The sequence below is a fragment of the Aedes aegypti genome, chromosome 2 (genome assembly GCF_002204515.2).
Source record: "Aedes aegypti strain LVP_AGWG chromosome 2, AaegL5.0 Primary Assembly, whole genome shotgun sequence".
Classification (NCBI taxonomy): domain Eukaryota; kingdom Metazoa; phylum Arthropoda; class Insecta; order Diptera; family Culicidae; genus Aedes; species Aedes aegypti.
Genome location: NC_035108.1, coordinates 371,789,918 through 371,808,852, shown reverse-complemented (window position 1 = coordinate 371,808,852; position 18,935 = coordinate 371,789,918). Strand labels below are relative to the sequence as shown.

The window sequence follows — 18,935 nt, the reverse complement described above, 5'->3', positions numbered from 1 at the left end:
ACTTCTAATCGTTATAATTATCAAAGTCCTACTCCTACTCCTAGTGAGTTACCATTTTCGAGTTATTTCAAGTTTAATGCAATTATTCATTAAAAAAATAGACTATTTTCAATTATTATTCGCGCTTCTTCATTAAAAACAATGGGGTTTCGAAGTTATAGGCTATTTTTCACTACCGTCTAATTTTAGTTGATGGAGAATCGGGATTTACAAATGGTAATGCGCTATTTCATTATTTAATTAATCAATTTTGACATTAAACTTGAAATAACTCGCAAATAGCTATTTCTAGTGATGTGATCATGATAATTATAATGGTTTAGAATATTTCGAAGGATCTTATTGTATCATCCAAACGTCTGACAAAAATAAGTATGAAATTCAACCAAACGTTGTTCATAATCATAGAAAAACTTTTTTTTATGAAAATTTTTTTCATCTTGAAATTTTGTCCCTATAACAATTTTATGGTGGAAATATAAAAATGTTAAAAATATAGTTTTTGTGTAATTTGAAGTTTTAGTTCTATTTTTGAATTTTTCATGACAAAAAGCATTTATTTTTCTTATAGTCCAAACGGTTTACTACAACTTCTTCATTGAACATTCGGAAGTACTTTGACAGTTCTTCTAAGGAAACGACAGGCCCATGTATGCACCGGTCTTCCTCCGATGTAAACAAATGCAAACACAGACCTGTCACATGAAAAGACGTATGCAGGTTTTGGCGAAATTAAGGGTTGTCGTAGTGACTGACCTTTATGCGTGGTATGCATCTGAAACGTAAAGCGCTCAAGTAAACTTTTTCCTTTTTACCAAAGTAATTTTGACAGTTGATCCAGTATGAGCGAAATGTCACTTTTACTTGCGGAATAATGGATTACCTGCTTTGATCTTGTCCACAGTTGATCAGCAGAACTTTTTTCGTTTTATTTTGTATGGGCAAAGGCATCTAACTTCAAATTTCTCGTAAATGAAAGCTTTAATAGAAAAAAATATTTGATAGGCGTGATATCCATCACTATTACCAAATATTGATTAATATTAATAGATTACTCACTACAAAACGAAAGTGTATTTAGTCAGCAAATGCGATCGTTCCAGCGTATGGGAAAAACGTCGGACCTACCATGTTATAAAAAATATTCTAAAATTATAACAGCTTTTGAACACAATGATAGTGATTGCAGACTTAAATCGTATGCTTAGTTGCTCATTGGAAACGATACAAATCAGTTTGCCCGGGCAACTTACTCCCCAAAATCACAATAATAAACCTTAATATCACCGGCAATCACCGCAGGCCGCGGAAAGCCTCACCACAAATCACAAGATAAGGGTGAACCGCGTCATCGTCCACACAGCTCAGTGCCTAAATATGTCCTATAAAGCACAGATATCGGCTTCCACCGTAATGCGATAACGCGATGCGATATGCTCGATTGGTTCAATCGGCTCAATATTGGCATTTGGTTCTAATTCGATTGCTGCCGGCCCTCAGTCCCTACTCTACTCTTCTACAATACATGATTATCAGTAGGTATAATGCCCCGACTTACTGTCAAACCGGGACAAACTGTGAAAGCTGAGATTGAACCTCACACGGTGAATGCGTAGTGGCTGCTCGAATGAGACAGAAGATTATCGATGCGATCAGGGTAAAGGGGAAAAGGTGTCACTTTTATTGCACCTCATTGGTCTTAGATAACGCACCAACAACCGCTTCTTCGTCGCCCCTTATGCCATTTACTGGAAGGTGATTTTACAAATCGGTAGGCCGAAAAGCAAACGGCCAAAAGACTGCTTATGGTTGATTGTTGAACCAAGCCTGATCGATGTTTGCCGTTGGTGATGGGTTATGCGGGCAACAATTTCCGATTCTTATCAGTCAGGAACTCAGCAATGGATTCCTACGCGGCTACGTGAGGCGAGAAACAGAAAGTTACCTCCAAATACGAACGACAAAGTAGGTTGGATGGCCCGCCGCCGTGCTTCGATAAGATAACGATTTTTGGTCGTTCCGTAGCTTTTACATCCCATGCATATATACGGAAAGTCTATTTGAAAGAGCTCTGATTTACGCTGACTTATAATCGCTGCTGGCAACAGACACCAACGTTTTCAGGAATCGATCGCTTACCTCTATTGATTTTTTGCACGTCTATGGCGTCCTCATAGGTGTTGCTGCTGGACGAGTTGGTACCGTTGGGAAGCCGAGGAACAGACGCCGGGTGCAGTAAGCGTCGGTAGTGATTCACCAGGAGTTCGTTGTTGATCAACAGAGGCGATAGACCGTTGGCAGTTGCTGCAAAGTTGAAAGAAATGAATGAGATTTTAATTCAGATATGTTTATCTCTGGTGTAAAAGTATCTTTGTGGTTGAGAATGAGTTGAGCATGAGCAAAGTTGACTCTACAAGTCATTGCACTGCCAAACACATATTTCTCAAGCACAAAAATACCGCTATTTACTTAATTCAAGATTGCTGAATCCATTGCGGTTTTTAAAAATATCATAGTTTAGTTTAGTTTGTTTCACACATGACTTAAGACTAATGTCTTTTTCTTGCCATAATGGTTGAAACTACAAAGTTACAGAATTTTAATAATAATACATACATAATACATAACTACAAAAACTTAAAAATAATCAGCTTTCGATCTTTAGCACGTCTAGTTTTGAGATATTGGCTGTTAAAAATGCAGAATCTGACAGTTTCTGCCAACTTGCATGCAAGTTGACCAGCTTGTGTGGCAATTTTTTTGTTCAATTTGCCACAGAATTCAAACTTCATGTGTTAAACAATACTTGTGAGCAATGTTCATAACACTTCCGATACTCGTAGATGTAGCTTCGGAGTAGCTTTGCATCTTCAATGTACACTTTCAAGAACTCCAAACACTAAAAAGTCAATAACGGCGCCGGCCACGGTCTTACAGTCATCGGGTATGGGAGGGCATGTTAGTATGACATCCAGTGTTACTAGAGACCGAGATGACCTCTGCATCTCCATGGTTGTCATGGGAGGAATAATGGATGCATGATCAGGATTCACCTTGGTAAGTGATGACCTCAGTTCAAAAAATCTCCTATCAGTACTCTAAAGACAACGTGGACATACGGTAAGTCGACACAGTAGCATTGAACCATTCAAAGGTTATTTTTATAATGATAAAAATCAGGTAAAAAGAAAGGTATGGGGTTCTAAATGTTAATGTGCAAGAATCTAAGTAAACACTTACAGTGACGACCTGTTCATATTTTGTTAAATCAATTCATTCAAGTACCATGTCCACCGTTGTCATGCTAAAAATACGTTTCATAATATATTATACATTAAAAATAAAAGCATGAAACGGGCTCGCTGATTGAGCAGCTGTAAGCCACTTTAATCAGCATGTTCATTTCACAAAAGCAAAATATCACTCCGACAACGCGAAAACCTGAACTCGATTGCTTTTTCTGCTTGGGCTTCAACGAAGCATTACCTAACAAAACGCTTGCAGAATTAACCGAGTTATTTGATCCATAGAAATTTTTTTTCAAAAACTACACCAGCCAAATCTAACAATTTGCGGAGACGATAAAAACGTGACAGATAAATTTTCAACACATCCTTTCGCGCGCGCTGCCTACTACGATCTATTGCATTTTGTCATATAAGAGAAACGACAAATTTTATATGGAGACTGCAAGCATGTTGAAAAAAATTATTCAATCTCAATTTAATTACGTAGTTTTAAACCAATTATATCTTAAATTAAAGTTGAAGTCCTATTTTGCATGGTGGATTAGATGTCTAAGAAGTTTGATAAGGCATTGTTTAAATTTCATTAATAAAACCTGTGTTCTCCTGAGAGTACGATTATATTTTCAATGTTTAATGAAATACAGACAACCAGAGGTGCGTCCACGTTCGAAACCACGGGTAGGACAAACGTTGATAAATATGTTGTTCACATTGAAGCTAAAAAAAAATAACTCTGGACTGGAAATTGAAAGTTACTATATTGAAGGGGCTCAAACGTAAAGGGATGTAGTGACATTTTGGTCGGTTTTCAGTAGGGCTGAGGATTTATCGATTCCGGCGATATCATGTTGATTCAATATCGGTATCAGCGATATATCGGATTAGACATTATCGATTTCGTACCGATTTTGTTTAACCTCGTCGTTTTTTTTTTTTATTTTTTTTTTATTTTTTTTTTTTTTAAAGACACTACACGTTAATGCTTCCAGTGGGCTATTTGCCCTTTGAAGGAAGCACCACACTAGGCAACGGACTAGCATGCGACGCCCAGTGGCACAGTCAGAAAACCAGCCCTTGTTATGTACCCTTTATTTGTTGTTTAATTCGTGTGTAAGGATTAGGAGATTCTAATTTTTGTTGTCAATTCATGTGGTTGTTACAAGCTTTAGGTTAAGCATAACCAGTCTGTACAGTTTACCTGAAGATGAAGAAATAAATAAATAATTATCAAAAGAGATGATCAAAAGTAAAACCGACAATTTCGGCTTTCTGTGACTTCCACTGTTGCATTAAGGAGTCCATTACTTGATTTTTTATTTTGTTATACTTTGCCAAACCAAATGGATATCTCGGGCCGAGAGATATCGGATATTGTATCGATAAAATTGACCCGATAATATCGATAATATCGATATTTTCACAGCCCCAGTTTTAAGTTGAGGAAATTCTACTGTTTCAAAGCGTTCTTGTGATATTTTCAGATGATTTATCCGCTCAACAGAAAAATAACATTAAACTTCAAAGTAGTGTTGTTTCAAAGTAGGCCCTTTCGCTTATAACCCTCTTCGTCTTTTGAGCGATTGAGTTTCTTAAAAATAGGAAATAAGAAACCTCTTGCCAGAAAAAAAGAGACTTAAAAACGAAAAATAATGCAGAAACCTAATAAGAGTCAGGAGATAAGTGTTTGATTCTTCATAGCATCAGAGCAGACATTTCTCTAATATCTAAGACTCTTCTAGACAATTCCTCGCGACATTCCGACAAGTATTACTGTATGTGTTTTCCATGATTTTCTCTAGGAATTTAATCAGAAATTTATTTAGGTATTGGCCCAAATGTACAGATGTTACTCCGGACATTTTCAAATGATTATTTCTCCAGGATATTCCCTACGAATTTGGATATTTCTTCTTTTTTTCCTCGAATTTTCCTAGGGAATTTCTCCAAGAATTTTGTACACGATATCAAAAAAATCAACCTGGATTTTTTCAAGGAGAACCACAGAAATGGAATTTATCTAAAGATTGTTTCAGATATCATCTGAATTCCTCCAAATATTCTTTGAGATGTTTTTCCAGAAAGTCCTAACTCCTCCAATATGTTATCCAGTGATTTATCCATCTATTTAATTGAGACATCCTCCAAGATTCCCGGTCAAAACTTCTTTTGAAATTAAATCAATAACGTCTTCATGTATTTCTAGGGTTTTTTTTAAATTGTCTTTCACGATTTATATAATATTTCAATTAAATATTTCTCTAGAGATACTATCAACTATTGCTCCAAAGATTCTTAGAAATCTTATGCTACATAAATTCCTCCAATAATTCTCTTCTCAAGTAAGCCATGTTTTTTTTTCAAGAAATAATTTTGGAATGTCTCTAGGAAAATGCCAAATATTTTTTTTTGTGAAAAATAAATCCGTAAGTTTTTTTTTAAGTTTTGAAATTAAATCCTAGAGTACCCTCTGATAAAACTTGTGCAAGTTTTGAAGTCAACAAGGATCTCTGAAATAAATCCTGGACTCTTGAGGAAGTTTTCCTAGATAACTTTCTAATATAATCAAAAACAAATAAATCAAATCTCGAGATAATATTCCGCAGGATTCACTTAAGAAATTTCTTAAATAGCATTGAACAGAATCTCCATAGAAATTTGTGTATGAATGATCAGAGGAATTATTGGAGAAAAATATGTGGTATAAACTGGGGTGAAAACTTAAATAAATATTCGGGAATTTTTTTAAAGAAATTTTTGGTAGAGCTGCGAGAAATGGAATGCTAGTAAAGTTCCTAAATGAAAAATATTTGTTTGAAGAATTTATTAAGAAATTTTAGATATCTGTTAGGAAACATGGATGAATTCTTAAAAGAATCCACATGAACAGGGGAAGGAATTCTTGTAGAGTTTCTTAAAAAAACATTAAGCTTTATTTTTCAAACACTTCAGAATAAATATATGTTGATTTACTCGAAAGAAATTTTGTATTTTTTTTAGTATCTCCTAAAGTTTAATTGAAGGATTAGTGAAATAATATCAGAAAAAAATTTAAGATAGTCTTGGAAAAAAAATCAATGTGATATCTGAGGAATTTACTGGATAGCTATGGAGCACTCAAGGATATCCTGGAGCGAATTCTGGAGAACATCTGCTAAAAATCCTTTCAAAAATCGCTAGAAGGAAGAATTTCTAGGAGAATCGGTAGAGAAATATCTTTTTTTATATTTATATCCTTTGAAAATCAATTTTTTTAAAAATGAATTTCACAAAAATAGAGCAAACTGCTTGCATTTACAACCAGTGAGGTTATACTAATTTCGAAAAATATTTCTAGATAAGTAGTAGAGCAGCAACAATTTTGTTAATTTGTGTAGATTTTTTTATCTTCGCACCGATGTGACCCGGCCAATCGTAAATGTTCTCAGGAGAAACTGAAGATGCTTCATGAAAATATTTCATCACGTAGAAACTTCATCAAATATTTTGCTAGCATATCTTCAGCAATTCAGCAAAAAAAAACCTTCAAAAAGTCATCATAATCTGCTCTAAATATTAGTATGGTTGGTGTCACAACATATCAGTAGGAATTGGATCAAATCATTTTTCGGGAATCAAGAGTGGGTTCAGCCAAAAATTTCTAGAAAGTGTGCTGTGGGAGTTCTACAGGAATTGCTTTGAAAATCGTCAGGATATTCAGCAATGCGTTGATAGATTATATCGAGAATGATCACACGTTCAGAAATCGCTAGCACCATAACTCTCGTGGAATGTATATAACACGTATAATCATCCAAAGATTCTTCAATAATTTTCTGAAAATTCTCTATGGATGTCCCAGAAACTTCTCAAGAATTACTTCCAGGAATGCATATTGAACAGATAATAATGTCCTAACTGTCCTACCCACTTCCCGCGTCACTGACAACACAGTCTCTTTTTTGTAAAAAAAAAAAACGAGTCGAATGACAAGTGCTCGACACTGAAGAAATCTGATTCGCAAACGAAATAGGCCTATCTGTCAAGATAAGCAACATATACTAGTGATTCTTAGTTTTTTATTTATTTCTTTTGCTAAAGTTGCGTGAAGTGCTAAAGTTCAATAAGTAGTTTTTTTTTTCGGAATTATAAGGAACAATACTCAAATTTACTTCTTTGATTCGCAAAAACCTTATTAAAAGAATCGTTAAAGGTCGAAATTTTTATCGAAGCATTTGTATCATCATTATTATTTTTTTTTTAAATAAAAGAAGTGATAAATTTTCTCTGTGGTTGATTTAGAGTATGTCACAAGATTTAAATTTCTTGCCATTTGACCGTAAACGGCAAGAAGCATAGAAGCTAATAATAAGTTGAACAAAAAAAAAAAAACAGAATGTGACAAAAAAGGGATCGCTGAATTCTGTGGCTTACTTGTTCTGCCTCAGAGATGACTTAATTTAGATACTTCGCTGTTCAGTAAACATTTTTTTTGTTACTCTGAAGATGCTCCATCCAACAAACATATGTGCGAGTTTTGTTTAAAGTTTGCTTCCCCGCAAAAAAGTACATGTGTTCAACTTGCTCATGCTGATCTCGGATTTCTTTTTCACCGAGCCTCGGTCGTGGTTCAACGCGTAACCAAATTCCACTTGTTCATCATTCATCATTTATTTTACGGGTTAGGTTGGGCGTTCTCATGGGTGTTGGATTGGGTGTGAAGAAAGGGGGGCAACCAGAAGATTATGTTACGCCGAGTAATATGCTAGGAGTGCGATCGTCGTTCATTCAAAAAACTAGACTCTGGATAATTACTCGCGCTTTGTCGCACACAGAACTGTCTGTTTGGCAGAACCAGCGGGGGATCTCCATTCATGAGTTTTTCGCACGCGTAACCAGAGCGAGAGCTGTCTTTGAAAAATTTTATTGCTCAACAACTTGTTAGCATGCCTTTGGGATGGGATTTTTCCGTTCCCAAGCAGCATCCAAGATTTTCGAGTCTCAGCAGATGACGAGAATGATGTAACGGGTTTACAAATTGGTTTTGTCGGAGCAGCTAGCTTCTTGGGTGGAACTGTTTACAGCACTGATTTATGAAAATCATTTAACGAGCTATTAATATCTTTTGGGGAGGGGCATTGCATGTTGAATAATGAGTGGAGGGGAACATCATTTTCCGCGCAGATGATTTATTATGAGAAATTAATTTCAATAGCAAACTGACTCCGGATGGAGTGATAATTGAATATCAGCCAAGAAATTAAATATTCATTAGCAAATAAATTGACACATTAATAAATTAATTATTCATTGAAACCTGTTGCTGACGACAGACGATAGTGCAAATGAATTATTTGGGTGTTCCATCAAAATGGAAATCCTCTAGCATTTAAATATTAATTACACCGAAATGAAAATCGACTCTCAGCACAGGAGGCATCTGTTGCATTCAGAACCTCCGCCTATCCAGCTCACTTTAAACTCCTACCTCAATTGGCTCTTGAAACTTTGTTCTTCAAAGAGCATCGTCAGCATGGTGTGTAGGCAAAGTGAATAGTAGAAGATAAACTCCCAAGACGCCCGGACAGGCAATTAAGCATTTACTTTGCCTCAGCTTCAACTGGAAGAGGATGCCGTATGATGGCACTGACAGGCGGCTTTCAAGTCTCTGTGAGCGGTGGACCATCGGCAAATGGACACAAATGGACACAGTTGTCGCCATTAGGTAGACTTGCTGACGTTACTCGTACAGATCTTGTTGTTGCTGTTGTTGATTCCACAGACTCCACAAATTGAGCCGTCGCACTTGGGGCCGCACCCAGCTGATGAACCTAGAATCTTTGGTTAGCCTCAGAATGTCTCCCAGTCCTTAGGGGAAATTCAATCTTATACAGTGTTCGGACTAGTTGTACATATGGTCAGTGATGATTTGTGCGTTACACCACACCAGTTAGTATCCAATGCACTCCCTCGGGGAGGTGGTAAGATCAGTGTCGTAATTGGCTGAGGTTGATTTGTCGTAGACGAGAAGACGAATCAGTATCCTAGTCGAGAGTTTACAGGTCAATCATCTTTAATTGCGGATCTGGGTAGAGTGATGTGGCCTGGTATCAACATGCGAAGTGAGGATTTTGGTTGAGGGAAATTGCTGATACAAGGTAAGAATAGCGACACTGTTGGATCCCTTGAACAATATTCTAATGTTAGAACTGTTCTCTATAACAATTTTTCCCTATTACGACGGTCCCTTGCGATGTCGTTATAACAAGCATTGACTGTAAATAGAAGTTTCAATAAAGAAAAGGTGCTAATATTGATAAATTAAGATGAGGATGCTTCGAAGCCATACTTCAATTTTTCGTGAACATAAATTGAGAGACCAATCGGTACTCCGCATTTTTAAAAATTGAACGATTAGTCACTATCCTCGCCAGTAGCGATCAATATTTCAGCTGGCTGATTGTTACTTTGTGGTTTGTCCTAATCGTACTACTCCTCGACAAATGGAATCTCCTCTCGTTTCTCATTAGTTTTTTTTTTTTTCAATAGGCTTAGGCTTATTGATGTCCGGTCATTAGGCAGAATGACGTTTGGGTGAAGTATTTTTGGAGCCAAGTGGTCATTTTTTTAATTAGTTTTCAATAACTTTTCTCCCTTCTCGGTTCTGTGTAATTTTAGCCAATAACCAATCCCCCTCCCCTCCCGTCATCCTATGACCACGTGTTTTTTAATGATCAAAATATTTAGTTGAACATTTGAAAACACAAATCAGAGCTCATTAAGTTGTATCTAATGGTAGTTTTAATCACCTCCACTACCAGATTGTACTCCTCCAATGTTCTCATATATCAAGTCTCGTCTACTCATGAGACTATTGAATTCCTCCAAAATTGTTAGCAAAATGTTTTATGGGAAATTGTTGGATGCTTCCTTGAGTCAATAATTTAATATCTGAGATTTATCTGCAGGTCTTCCATAGCCAATTATCCATTACCCCGAATTACCATACCATTTGACAATGTCATTCAAGGTAATTGTACATTCGGGAAAACAACGTTCGGAGTAATGGAATTCGGAGTCCAGTTATTTTTCTTCTGTTAATAAGTATGTTATCATGAGTTTTGCTGTCATTATTATTTAACAAAAAAGTTACTTTCACATAGATAAGTATTTTTTCCTTCTTTTGTACATAAACTATTCTTTAGAGCTCTACGTTCATAGTTATTGTTGGAGGTATGGCTACTTACAATCTTATGGAAGATTTTGTGTTTTTTTTTTAAACTGGCTGTTCATTCGAATAATGTTATTTCAATGATTAGTTATTGGCACCAATGCAGAGTAGGCCGTCCCTTATTTTTCGAAAATGCGAAATGTTATAAGTTCGTCATTGTAAAGTGCTCATTTTGGTAAGAAAAAAATCAGGTAAAAATTTGAAGTCCGTACGTGGACGCTAAGTGGTCCCCCAACGGCCCTGAGGGTATTAGGCGCAGATGACCCCGTGCGCAAAATCGAGCACGCTGCTCTAGTGCACGCAGCATGAGTACGAAAAGCCACTAGTAACAAATTATCCTGCGCGTGTTGATAATCAGCATGGAAGTATATTTTCTTTGGGATGATTCTAATATTACGTAACGCAAAATTTGCCAATTTTAGACCCCCTCCCTCTCCCACGTAACAGCTTTTATATGAAAAATTTAATATTTTTGTTTGGACCGTAACACTACGAAAGTAGCTCTCCCTCCCCCTGTTACGTTACGTAATATTTGAACGATCCTTTTGTAGCTCTGAATTGCATATCAGCGTGCAGTATTATGAAGATATCGACAGTGTGAAATAGTATTTAAATAAAAATTCTATACTGATTATCAATTTGTTACTAGTGGCTTTTTGTACTCATGTTGCGTACACTAGAGCAGCGAGCTCGATTTGGCGCACGGGGGACATCTACACCTAATACCTTTAGGGTCGTTGGGGGACCACTTAGCGTCCACGTACGGACTTCAAATTTTAACCTGATTTTTTTCTTACCAAAACGAGCACTTAACAATGACGAACATATAACATTTCGCATTTTCGAAAAATAAGGGACGGCCTAATGCACAGTGGTCCAGGAACCAGTTTTACGCGGAAAGATGCATTTTGAACCAAAGAATGAAACATTAGACGAAAACAGTCTTTATAGTTGTTTATATTAGTTAAGCCATTTGTTTGGTGTTATTGAAAATTAGGGTGAACCACATTTTCATAGAAATTGTGTAACTAACTTTCTTATTTGTAGAAATTATATTATACACGCTTCAGCAAAGTTGTAGACCATTCAATTTCAAGCAACTTTGCCAAAAAAGTTTTTTTTGTATCTCTTAAATTGACCAATTTAGAGCTTTTTTCCAACGGTGACATAGGGTGGTCCGAACAAAATTGATTTTCGGGCTCTAGCGTTTTCAATTCATATATCTCATCAAAGTAGTCTATGAAACACTTTTAGAACTTTGAACAATGCGTAATTTGGTGAGTGAAGAAACTCGCCATCTCCTTCCGTTTGGGAATAATTGTTATTTTTCTCACAAAAACATGCCTACTTTGATTGTGAATCTCTGATAGGGGCAAATATAAAACATATCTTTTGACGGCATTCAAAAGACAAAATGAAATTGTATATTATATCAAAAAATTACAGATGTGTTATTTTTGTAACTCTAATTAAATGCCTTGAACAACAAATGATTTTTGTCACAAAAACTTCAATAACTTTTGAACCATAATAGATATCAACAATATTTTTGCATGTAAATTTGCATTTTGTTAAATTCCAAAAGTTGTTCATAAACGACTTTGACGAGAAATCTGAAATAAAAAAATAGGGCTCTAAAACTATTTTGAAAATTTTCATCGTATGTATTTTTTTAATATTTAGCATTTTTAGCATGGAAATGAAATTTTAGACATAAATGATCTTCGACAAAATTGTTTATAAAAATGTTGGCTTTCATATTGTGTTATTCAAAACTAGGGTGGTCCACAATATCACATAAATAATAAATTCAACTTTTTTATACTCTTGGGCAAAGTAGTAGAACTCCAAATTTTGATCAACTTTGCCAAAAAAAGTTTTCTGTAGATCAAAATTTGACCAATCCAGAGCAGTTTCCCCAATCATCGTAGGATGGTCCAACAAAAACATGTTTTTCAGCTCTTTCTCGTCAAAGTCGTCTATGAACGACATTTAGAACTTATTAAAACGCAAATTTACATGCAAAAAGATAGTTGATATCTATTTAAGTTCAAAAGTTATTAAAGTTTTTGTGATAAAAATCATTTGTTTTTCAAGACACTCTATTAGAGTTACAAAAATAACCTATCTGTAATTTTTTGATACAATTGATACAATTTTACTTTGTCTTTTGAATGCCGTCAAAAGATATTTTTTATGTTTGCCCCAATCAGAGATATTCACAATTAAAGTAGGTGTGTTTTTGTGAGAAAAATAACAATAACTCCCAGACGGAAGGAGATAGCGAGTTCCTTCACTCACCAAATTACGCATTTTTCAAAGCCCTAAAAGTGTTTCATAGACTACTTTGATGAGATATATGAATTGAAAACGCTAGAGCCAAAAAACCATTTTTGTTCGGACCACCCTATGTCACCGTAGGAAAAAAGCTCTAAATCGGTCAATTTATGAGATAAAAAAAACTTTTTTTGGCAAAATTGCTTGAATTTGAATGGTCTACAACTTTGCTGAAGCGTGTATAATATAATTTCTACAAATAAGAAAGTTAGTTACACAATTTCTATGAAAATGTGGTCCATCCTAATTTTCAATAACACCAAACAAAGGGCTTAACTAATACAAAAAAAAATTTAGGAGACCGTTTTCGTCTAATGTTTCATTCTTTGGCTCAAAATGCATCTTTCCGCGTATAACTGCTTTCTGAACCATAGTGCACTGAAGCTGTAATTATATCTTTTTCCTTCTTGAAAATATATGCTGTTCTTTCAAATTACTTTATTACATACATTCATTTGACACTTCTCATATTACTTAATTTTGATTAAATCCTAGCACCCTTGTCTTATCTCAACATAATTTTACAAATATGTGGCATTAAATGATCTATCATGAGAGCAGATAAGGGACTGTAGATTAATTACGTAAGGGTTTATGGGGGGAAAGGGGAGCCTGAAATTTCTTAGGCGCTTAACAAATTACGTTTAACTTCCAAACAAAAAGCTTTCCATGGGAGGAAAGGGGATCGAAAACCGCCAAAATTGTCTTTCGTAATGGACCTAAGGTTGAAGTGCCAAAAAAACTCAAAGAAAAAAAAATGTTTGAATTTATATGAATTGGTTTCATGACAAAAGCAGTGAATTGACGAAAGATTCACTCAAAACAAATCATTATTCTTCCTTGTTATATTCAAATGCTCGATATTTTTGTTTGAATTCATGCCTAAAGTTTTGCGCATTGCTTTTATTTACAGTTTTGGAATATTTTCTCTTCATTTTTGCAAAATCTTTCTTATTCTTTGTCGTTTTTTTTTTGTTTTCTCGTGATTTTACTTCACAATGGCTCAAAATCTTTTTTTTTTGTACATTTTTAATGCTGCTTTCAAAATAATACCTTTGACCAACTTTTCCGTAATAGCATGACGCTTAATCAGGCCAGCATAATAAAAACGCGTCGACTTTTGTAATTTTGTAATTTTTAGCATATTCAAACAACTATTTGGTCTTGAAATGAAGACCTGGAAGCTGTTCAAAGTCTACTTTAACGTTTGTTTAGCCACACTTAACAACGCATTTAAAATTTTGTTAGTAATTTATCGTACAACTTAAGCGCACATGATTTTTGCTGTACTAAGTGTCGTATTTACGGGGAGTTCAAGGCCCATACAGTTCAAGGGCCTACAAAATACAACTAAAATAATTATTATTGAACATTTAAAAATAAGTAGAAACCGATGAAATGATGCTTGCTTTTTAATCACATCGAAGGATTTCCAAGGTTTCAAGTTTAAATTAGTATTCAATCATTTGGCTTAATATCTAGATGATTTTCATGCTTTTTTAATTAATATTAAATTGGTTTTAGCCATACAAAATTCTTCGTTTCTCTAATACGGTAAAATACAATACTTTTCTAAACCATCAGAAAATAACTTTTGAGTATCGTAAGTACTATGAACTTTGTTGATAAGTATTGTTATACACATGAAGTTTGCGTTCTTTGGCAAATTAAGCAAATAAATTGCTACATAAGCTGGCAAACATGTATGTAAGCTGGCAATGCAATTTATCAATAACTAGAAGTGCAATGATATTTTTAAAACGGTAACGGATTCGGCAATCCTTAATTTAGTAAATAGCGATATTTTAGTGCTTGAGACAAAAACGTGTTCCTCAGTGTTATAGGTGAAATTATGAAAAAAAATACACGTGCTTGGCTATGATTTCAACCCAGGACTCTTGTATGCTATACGAGCGCTTTACCAACTAAGGTACCAAGCAATTTGGTGACCGAATAACTAAGAAGGTTACAATTTTCGAGCTCAAAACCCACAGATCACGCAAACCCTTTTTATAACTCATATCCATCCATCTCATTTATACTATACACGCGCGCAGAGCAAGTGCAATATGTTTAGTGTTGAAACTGTTTTTTGTTTTTGGTCAGGTTGACCTACCGCTTAACTTTTTAGCAGGTGCTTCAGCAAGTCCAATTCAGCTATAATAAAATGAGGCATATTTTAAGCTACCATTAAAAAAACATGCCAATTACAGAGGTATTGTACTGTTTTTGTCAAAAAGAAGCATAATTTTTCAATATCGGTTATCTGACTATTATTCTGAAAACAGCTTTAAATCGATTTATTTCAGATTGAGTTCAAAATAAGTTTGAACATTCCAATGCCTTCATGTTTTTTTTTCTAACATTGCTTAATCGCAAATACTCAATACAGTAATTTCTTGATTCTATTACGGATCCAAAATTTGTTGGCGTGATATACCGAAGCGTAATAAAAAATAAAATGTATTTTTCTGCTTTATAATTTTCATCAAAACTTGAGAATTATGTTGCAGAGAGCGAATAAAATGAAAAGCACGTAGGAGATGGGACAAAGAGCTATATGATAATTGGTTAGGGTTGTTTTTCAATGTAATATGTATGAACTCCATACATCTATTGTGGTGTGATAAAATCGATCAGAAAACCGTGTATAAATCGTGAAATTATCATTGAAGCGATATTAAAACAACAGTAATAAAATCGAGAAACGACTGTAATCCTAAAATTATGTAAGCCAGTTTAAACTGCTAATTTTCGATGCAAAATTCCATGATTCCACAAAGAATCTTCATTATCTTGAAGAAAACATACCTCATTATCAAAATGTTGAAGCTCTTTCAACTATTTGCAAACTATTACTTATTACATAGAACATGGGACAAGTAGGCGTTGAAGGGCAGTTTAGTACTATACCATTCTACTAGAATTTGTATCATTTGACAGATATGCGTATTTAAATTTTCGACCTCAACTATAAAGACTTCTTCAGTTTCGTGTACTAGACCCGACTAGACTTGGAAGTCGAGTCTAGTACTCGACGCTGATGACGGCCTTTCAGCTGAGGTCGAAATACGTTATTTCTGTCAAACTGCGATATGTGTTGGGCTTTGTGGCTATGCAATCAGTGCCAATATGCAATTAGATTCATTGTGCTGACGGGTGTGGATTCTACACCCGCTTAAATTTGAAAGCATTTTACGTAAGGATCGATTTCCGGATGTGGCACTGAACGTTGCATTATGTGCCGTTGTCTAGTGCTGTGTCCCTTAAAAAGATCAGTCCGTTCTTCCATTTTTACCGATGTATACAACTTTCATCGCGACCATAACTCAAATAACGAAAAAAAAAACTTGGCCACTGCATTGGGGTTCGTTTCGAAATCAAACAAAAAAAAAAATCCAACAGAAATCTCCCATGCGAAACATTGCTCGCCAGGCTTGTTTCAGAAATCCATAAATTTTTCAACTGTAATCCAGTGGATTTTTTTCGTTTTGTTCATTCACTTGAGCTCTGATCTCGTGATTCCTGTTTCCGTCCCGGCGACGAGAGCGACAACGCAGCTCCGTTGTTTGTTTGCAGTTTTTTTTGTTTCGTATCAAGCTTCGAGCATCTCCCTTTGGGTTTCCCATCGTACCCCCAAACTCGAGTATATGTTACAGTTAATTAAAAATGACGAAAAAATAATTACGCAGTGGGCTTTTAGCTCACTTCACTCTCGGAGGCTTCCAGCTTTGGTGACCGGTGGCATGTTTCCGAATCCTGTTTCTGAGAGGTGGGGGGCTCCCGCTCATGCATTGTTTCAACGCTATGGGCTGTCGTCAACAGTTATTCAAACCCAGTCCAGTCCGGCAGCTTCCGAAAACGTTGGCCATCGCTCGGGTGTCCTTATGCGGCACAACATGGATACATTTTTTTATAACCTGGCGCGACGACCGTGTGACCTGTGTGTGATGAACGTGGCGGAAACGATGGTTCCAGCGAAGTGAACAATACATGGGATGGACTTGCGACTGTCCTAACTGTGGACAAGGGAAAATTTGACACGAGAAAGCACGGGATTTTTTCGCACAATCCTCTCTATCTAGTCGGGGAAAAGCGTGAATAAGTGTGGGAATGAGGTGCTGGTTCAAGTTGAGGCAAGGACTTAAAGTGATTCTCGACATTCATCTGCTGGATTTGTGTCATTTTCTGGATATGATTTGGGAAAACTATGAAACAATTTATATTCATTTTATTTTCAAAGCTTGCTGCTTCAAATTAAGTATGCTGTTTTGCTCAAGAAAAGTAAAGAAGTTCCTTAACTGATAGGTCAAGAAACTTTCTACAGAAAGCCCCCTTAGAAATGAGATTTCTTCTCAACTGCGTACTGCGATCACAAAAAAAAAAAATTCTGGACCATTTCTGGTAACAAATTTGCACGCTTCGAGATAGGCGATACCTTTTCTTGTCAGTAGCAAACCATCCTTAAAAATTTTAAATTTATTTATGCTGCTTTAAAAACTTTTTAAAAACTACTTACTTCATTTTGCGTAAACGGCATGATGCTTTCCGCCACTGCACATAACTCAAACTGACCACAACGTCACTTTCACTAACGTTGGGTACCTCAATTGTTATTCATTATACCTTATTTTAAATATATCAAATTAATATTGGATCTCCTTATTTTTGTACTTACTTGTTCTTTAAAATTTAAGAAATAGAGTAATGTGGGGCAAAAGTTCGAGTGGGGCAAGAGTTTCTTCTTAAGATTTCTAGCTCAATTCAAAACAAAAACTTATAAATGTCATGGAGGTTCGAATGCTATTCAAGTAAGAGACTTTCACTCCAATTATCACGAAAATCGATTGAGATTTGGAAAAGTAATGGCTATTTGTTGTTTTTCGACGTGAATATTGTAACTTTTGGTCAAATTTTCGTTTCATGGACCCAAATAAAGATAAAAATTTTTTCAATATTTTATGTAAAGGCTTTTCTAGGCCTATCATAAGGATGATTTGAGGTGTATTAGTGTTTGCATAAATGCTTGCTTCAAATCAGCGGGACAAAAGTTCGACCCATGTATGAATACACCCCTAAAATCCACATATTATCTTCAAATTTAGCTAAATTTGCGTGATCATGCGAAAAATGTCACCAAAATTATACATTTCCACTTGGTTTGGCCAAAACTGCTATTTTTTAGTTTATTACAATTAACCTATTTTGGGCAATTTTTTGATGAAAACTTAGTGTGTATTTTTTGGCAAACATAAGTTCACGGCTGATTTAAAGTATGCCTGTCATAAAAGTATCCATGTTTTTTGTTTTAGCCAGCGAACTTATGCACCACACTAGATTCGAACTCTTGCCCTACCGGTGGAGCCTAAGTTCGCTTATGACAATCAATTTTGAAACTGTTATAACTAAAAATGGATAAATATTTTGGCACAACTTTGTTCAGATAAATTATAGCCAATATGTTGAAGGTTCACTGTAAGGTACAGTGGGGGAAGTGTATCAGTGGGGTAAGTGGATCATTTGTCAATATAAAGCCTAAATACTTGGATATGTTGAATGTTTTCGCACCATTGCTTCGTTTTAGGTTATATTCTTACGCCCACACTGATACTATTGCAAAACTGGTACTACACGTACACTAACACAAGCAAACTTGTTAGCTGCAAAAAGTAATTAATTTGAAAATTGTTTTCCATCAATCAAATATCCATTGTATCTCTGTCTAAAATCAAATTCTATTATTTTTTTCGACACATGGTGAGCATTTCAGTTCTAATTGAAAGAATCACAATGAAAATTATGTCATTTTTATGAATAAATACAAATATATTGGACATGGTACACTTACCCCTACTTTTTAGTGGGGTGGGGTAAGTGGATCAAGAATAATTATCATTTATTAGCAGACTGCTTAGGAGAATTTTAATAAGCTTTAACCCGTATAGGCCTGAGTGAAAGCAAAAATTCTAAAACCCTCACCGCTCAGCGAATTCTTAACGGATTCAAATGATTTTTTGTCAGTTCACTGGCTCACATATCTAGTTTCTAGAAGTGGCCAGATGAACTCGGAAATATTCCTGTGGCCGGAGTTATTCCGGTGGGTTACTGGGTCAAGTCGGGTAAAAAAGGGCTATTTTTTGGGA

General features: G+C 35.4%; 1 protein-coding gene across 2 annotated transcripts in view; it reads right to left on the bottom strand.

Moving 5' to 3' along the window:
- The window catches only part of LOC5569444 (Krueppel-like factor luna), a 189,706-nt gene that overhangs the window by 122,291 nt on the left and 48,480 nt on the right, over positions 1–18,935 (bottom strand). For both annotated transcript variants that reach the window (XM_021846707.1, XM_021846706.1), the window contains exon 2: positions 2,140–2,304. In XM_021846707.1, the coding sequence (XP_021702399.1) occupies positions 2,140–2,304 (165 nt within the window). The remainder of the gene's footprint in view (positions 1–2,139; positions 2,305–18,935) is intronic.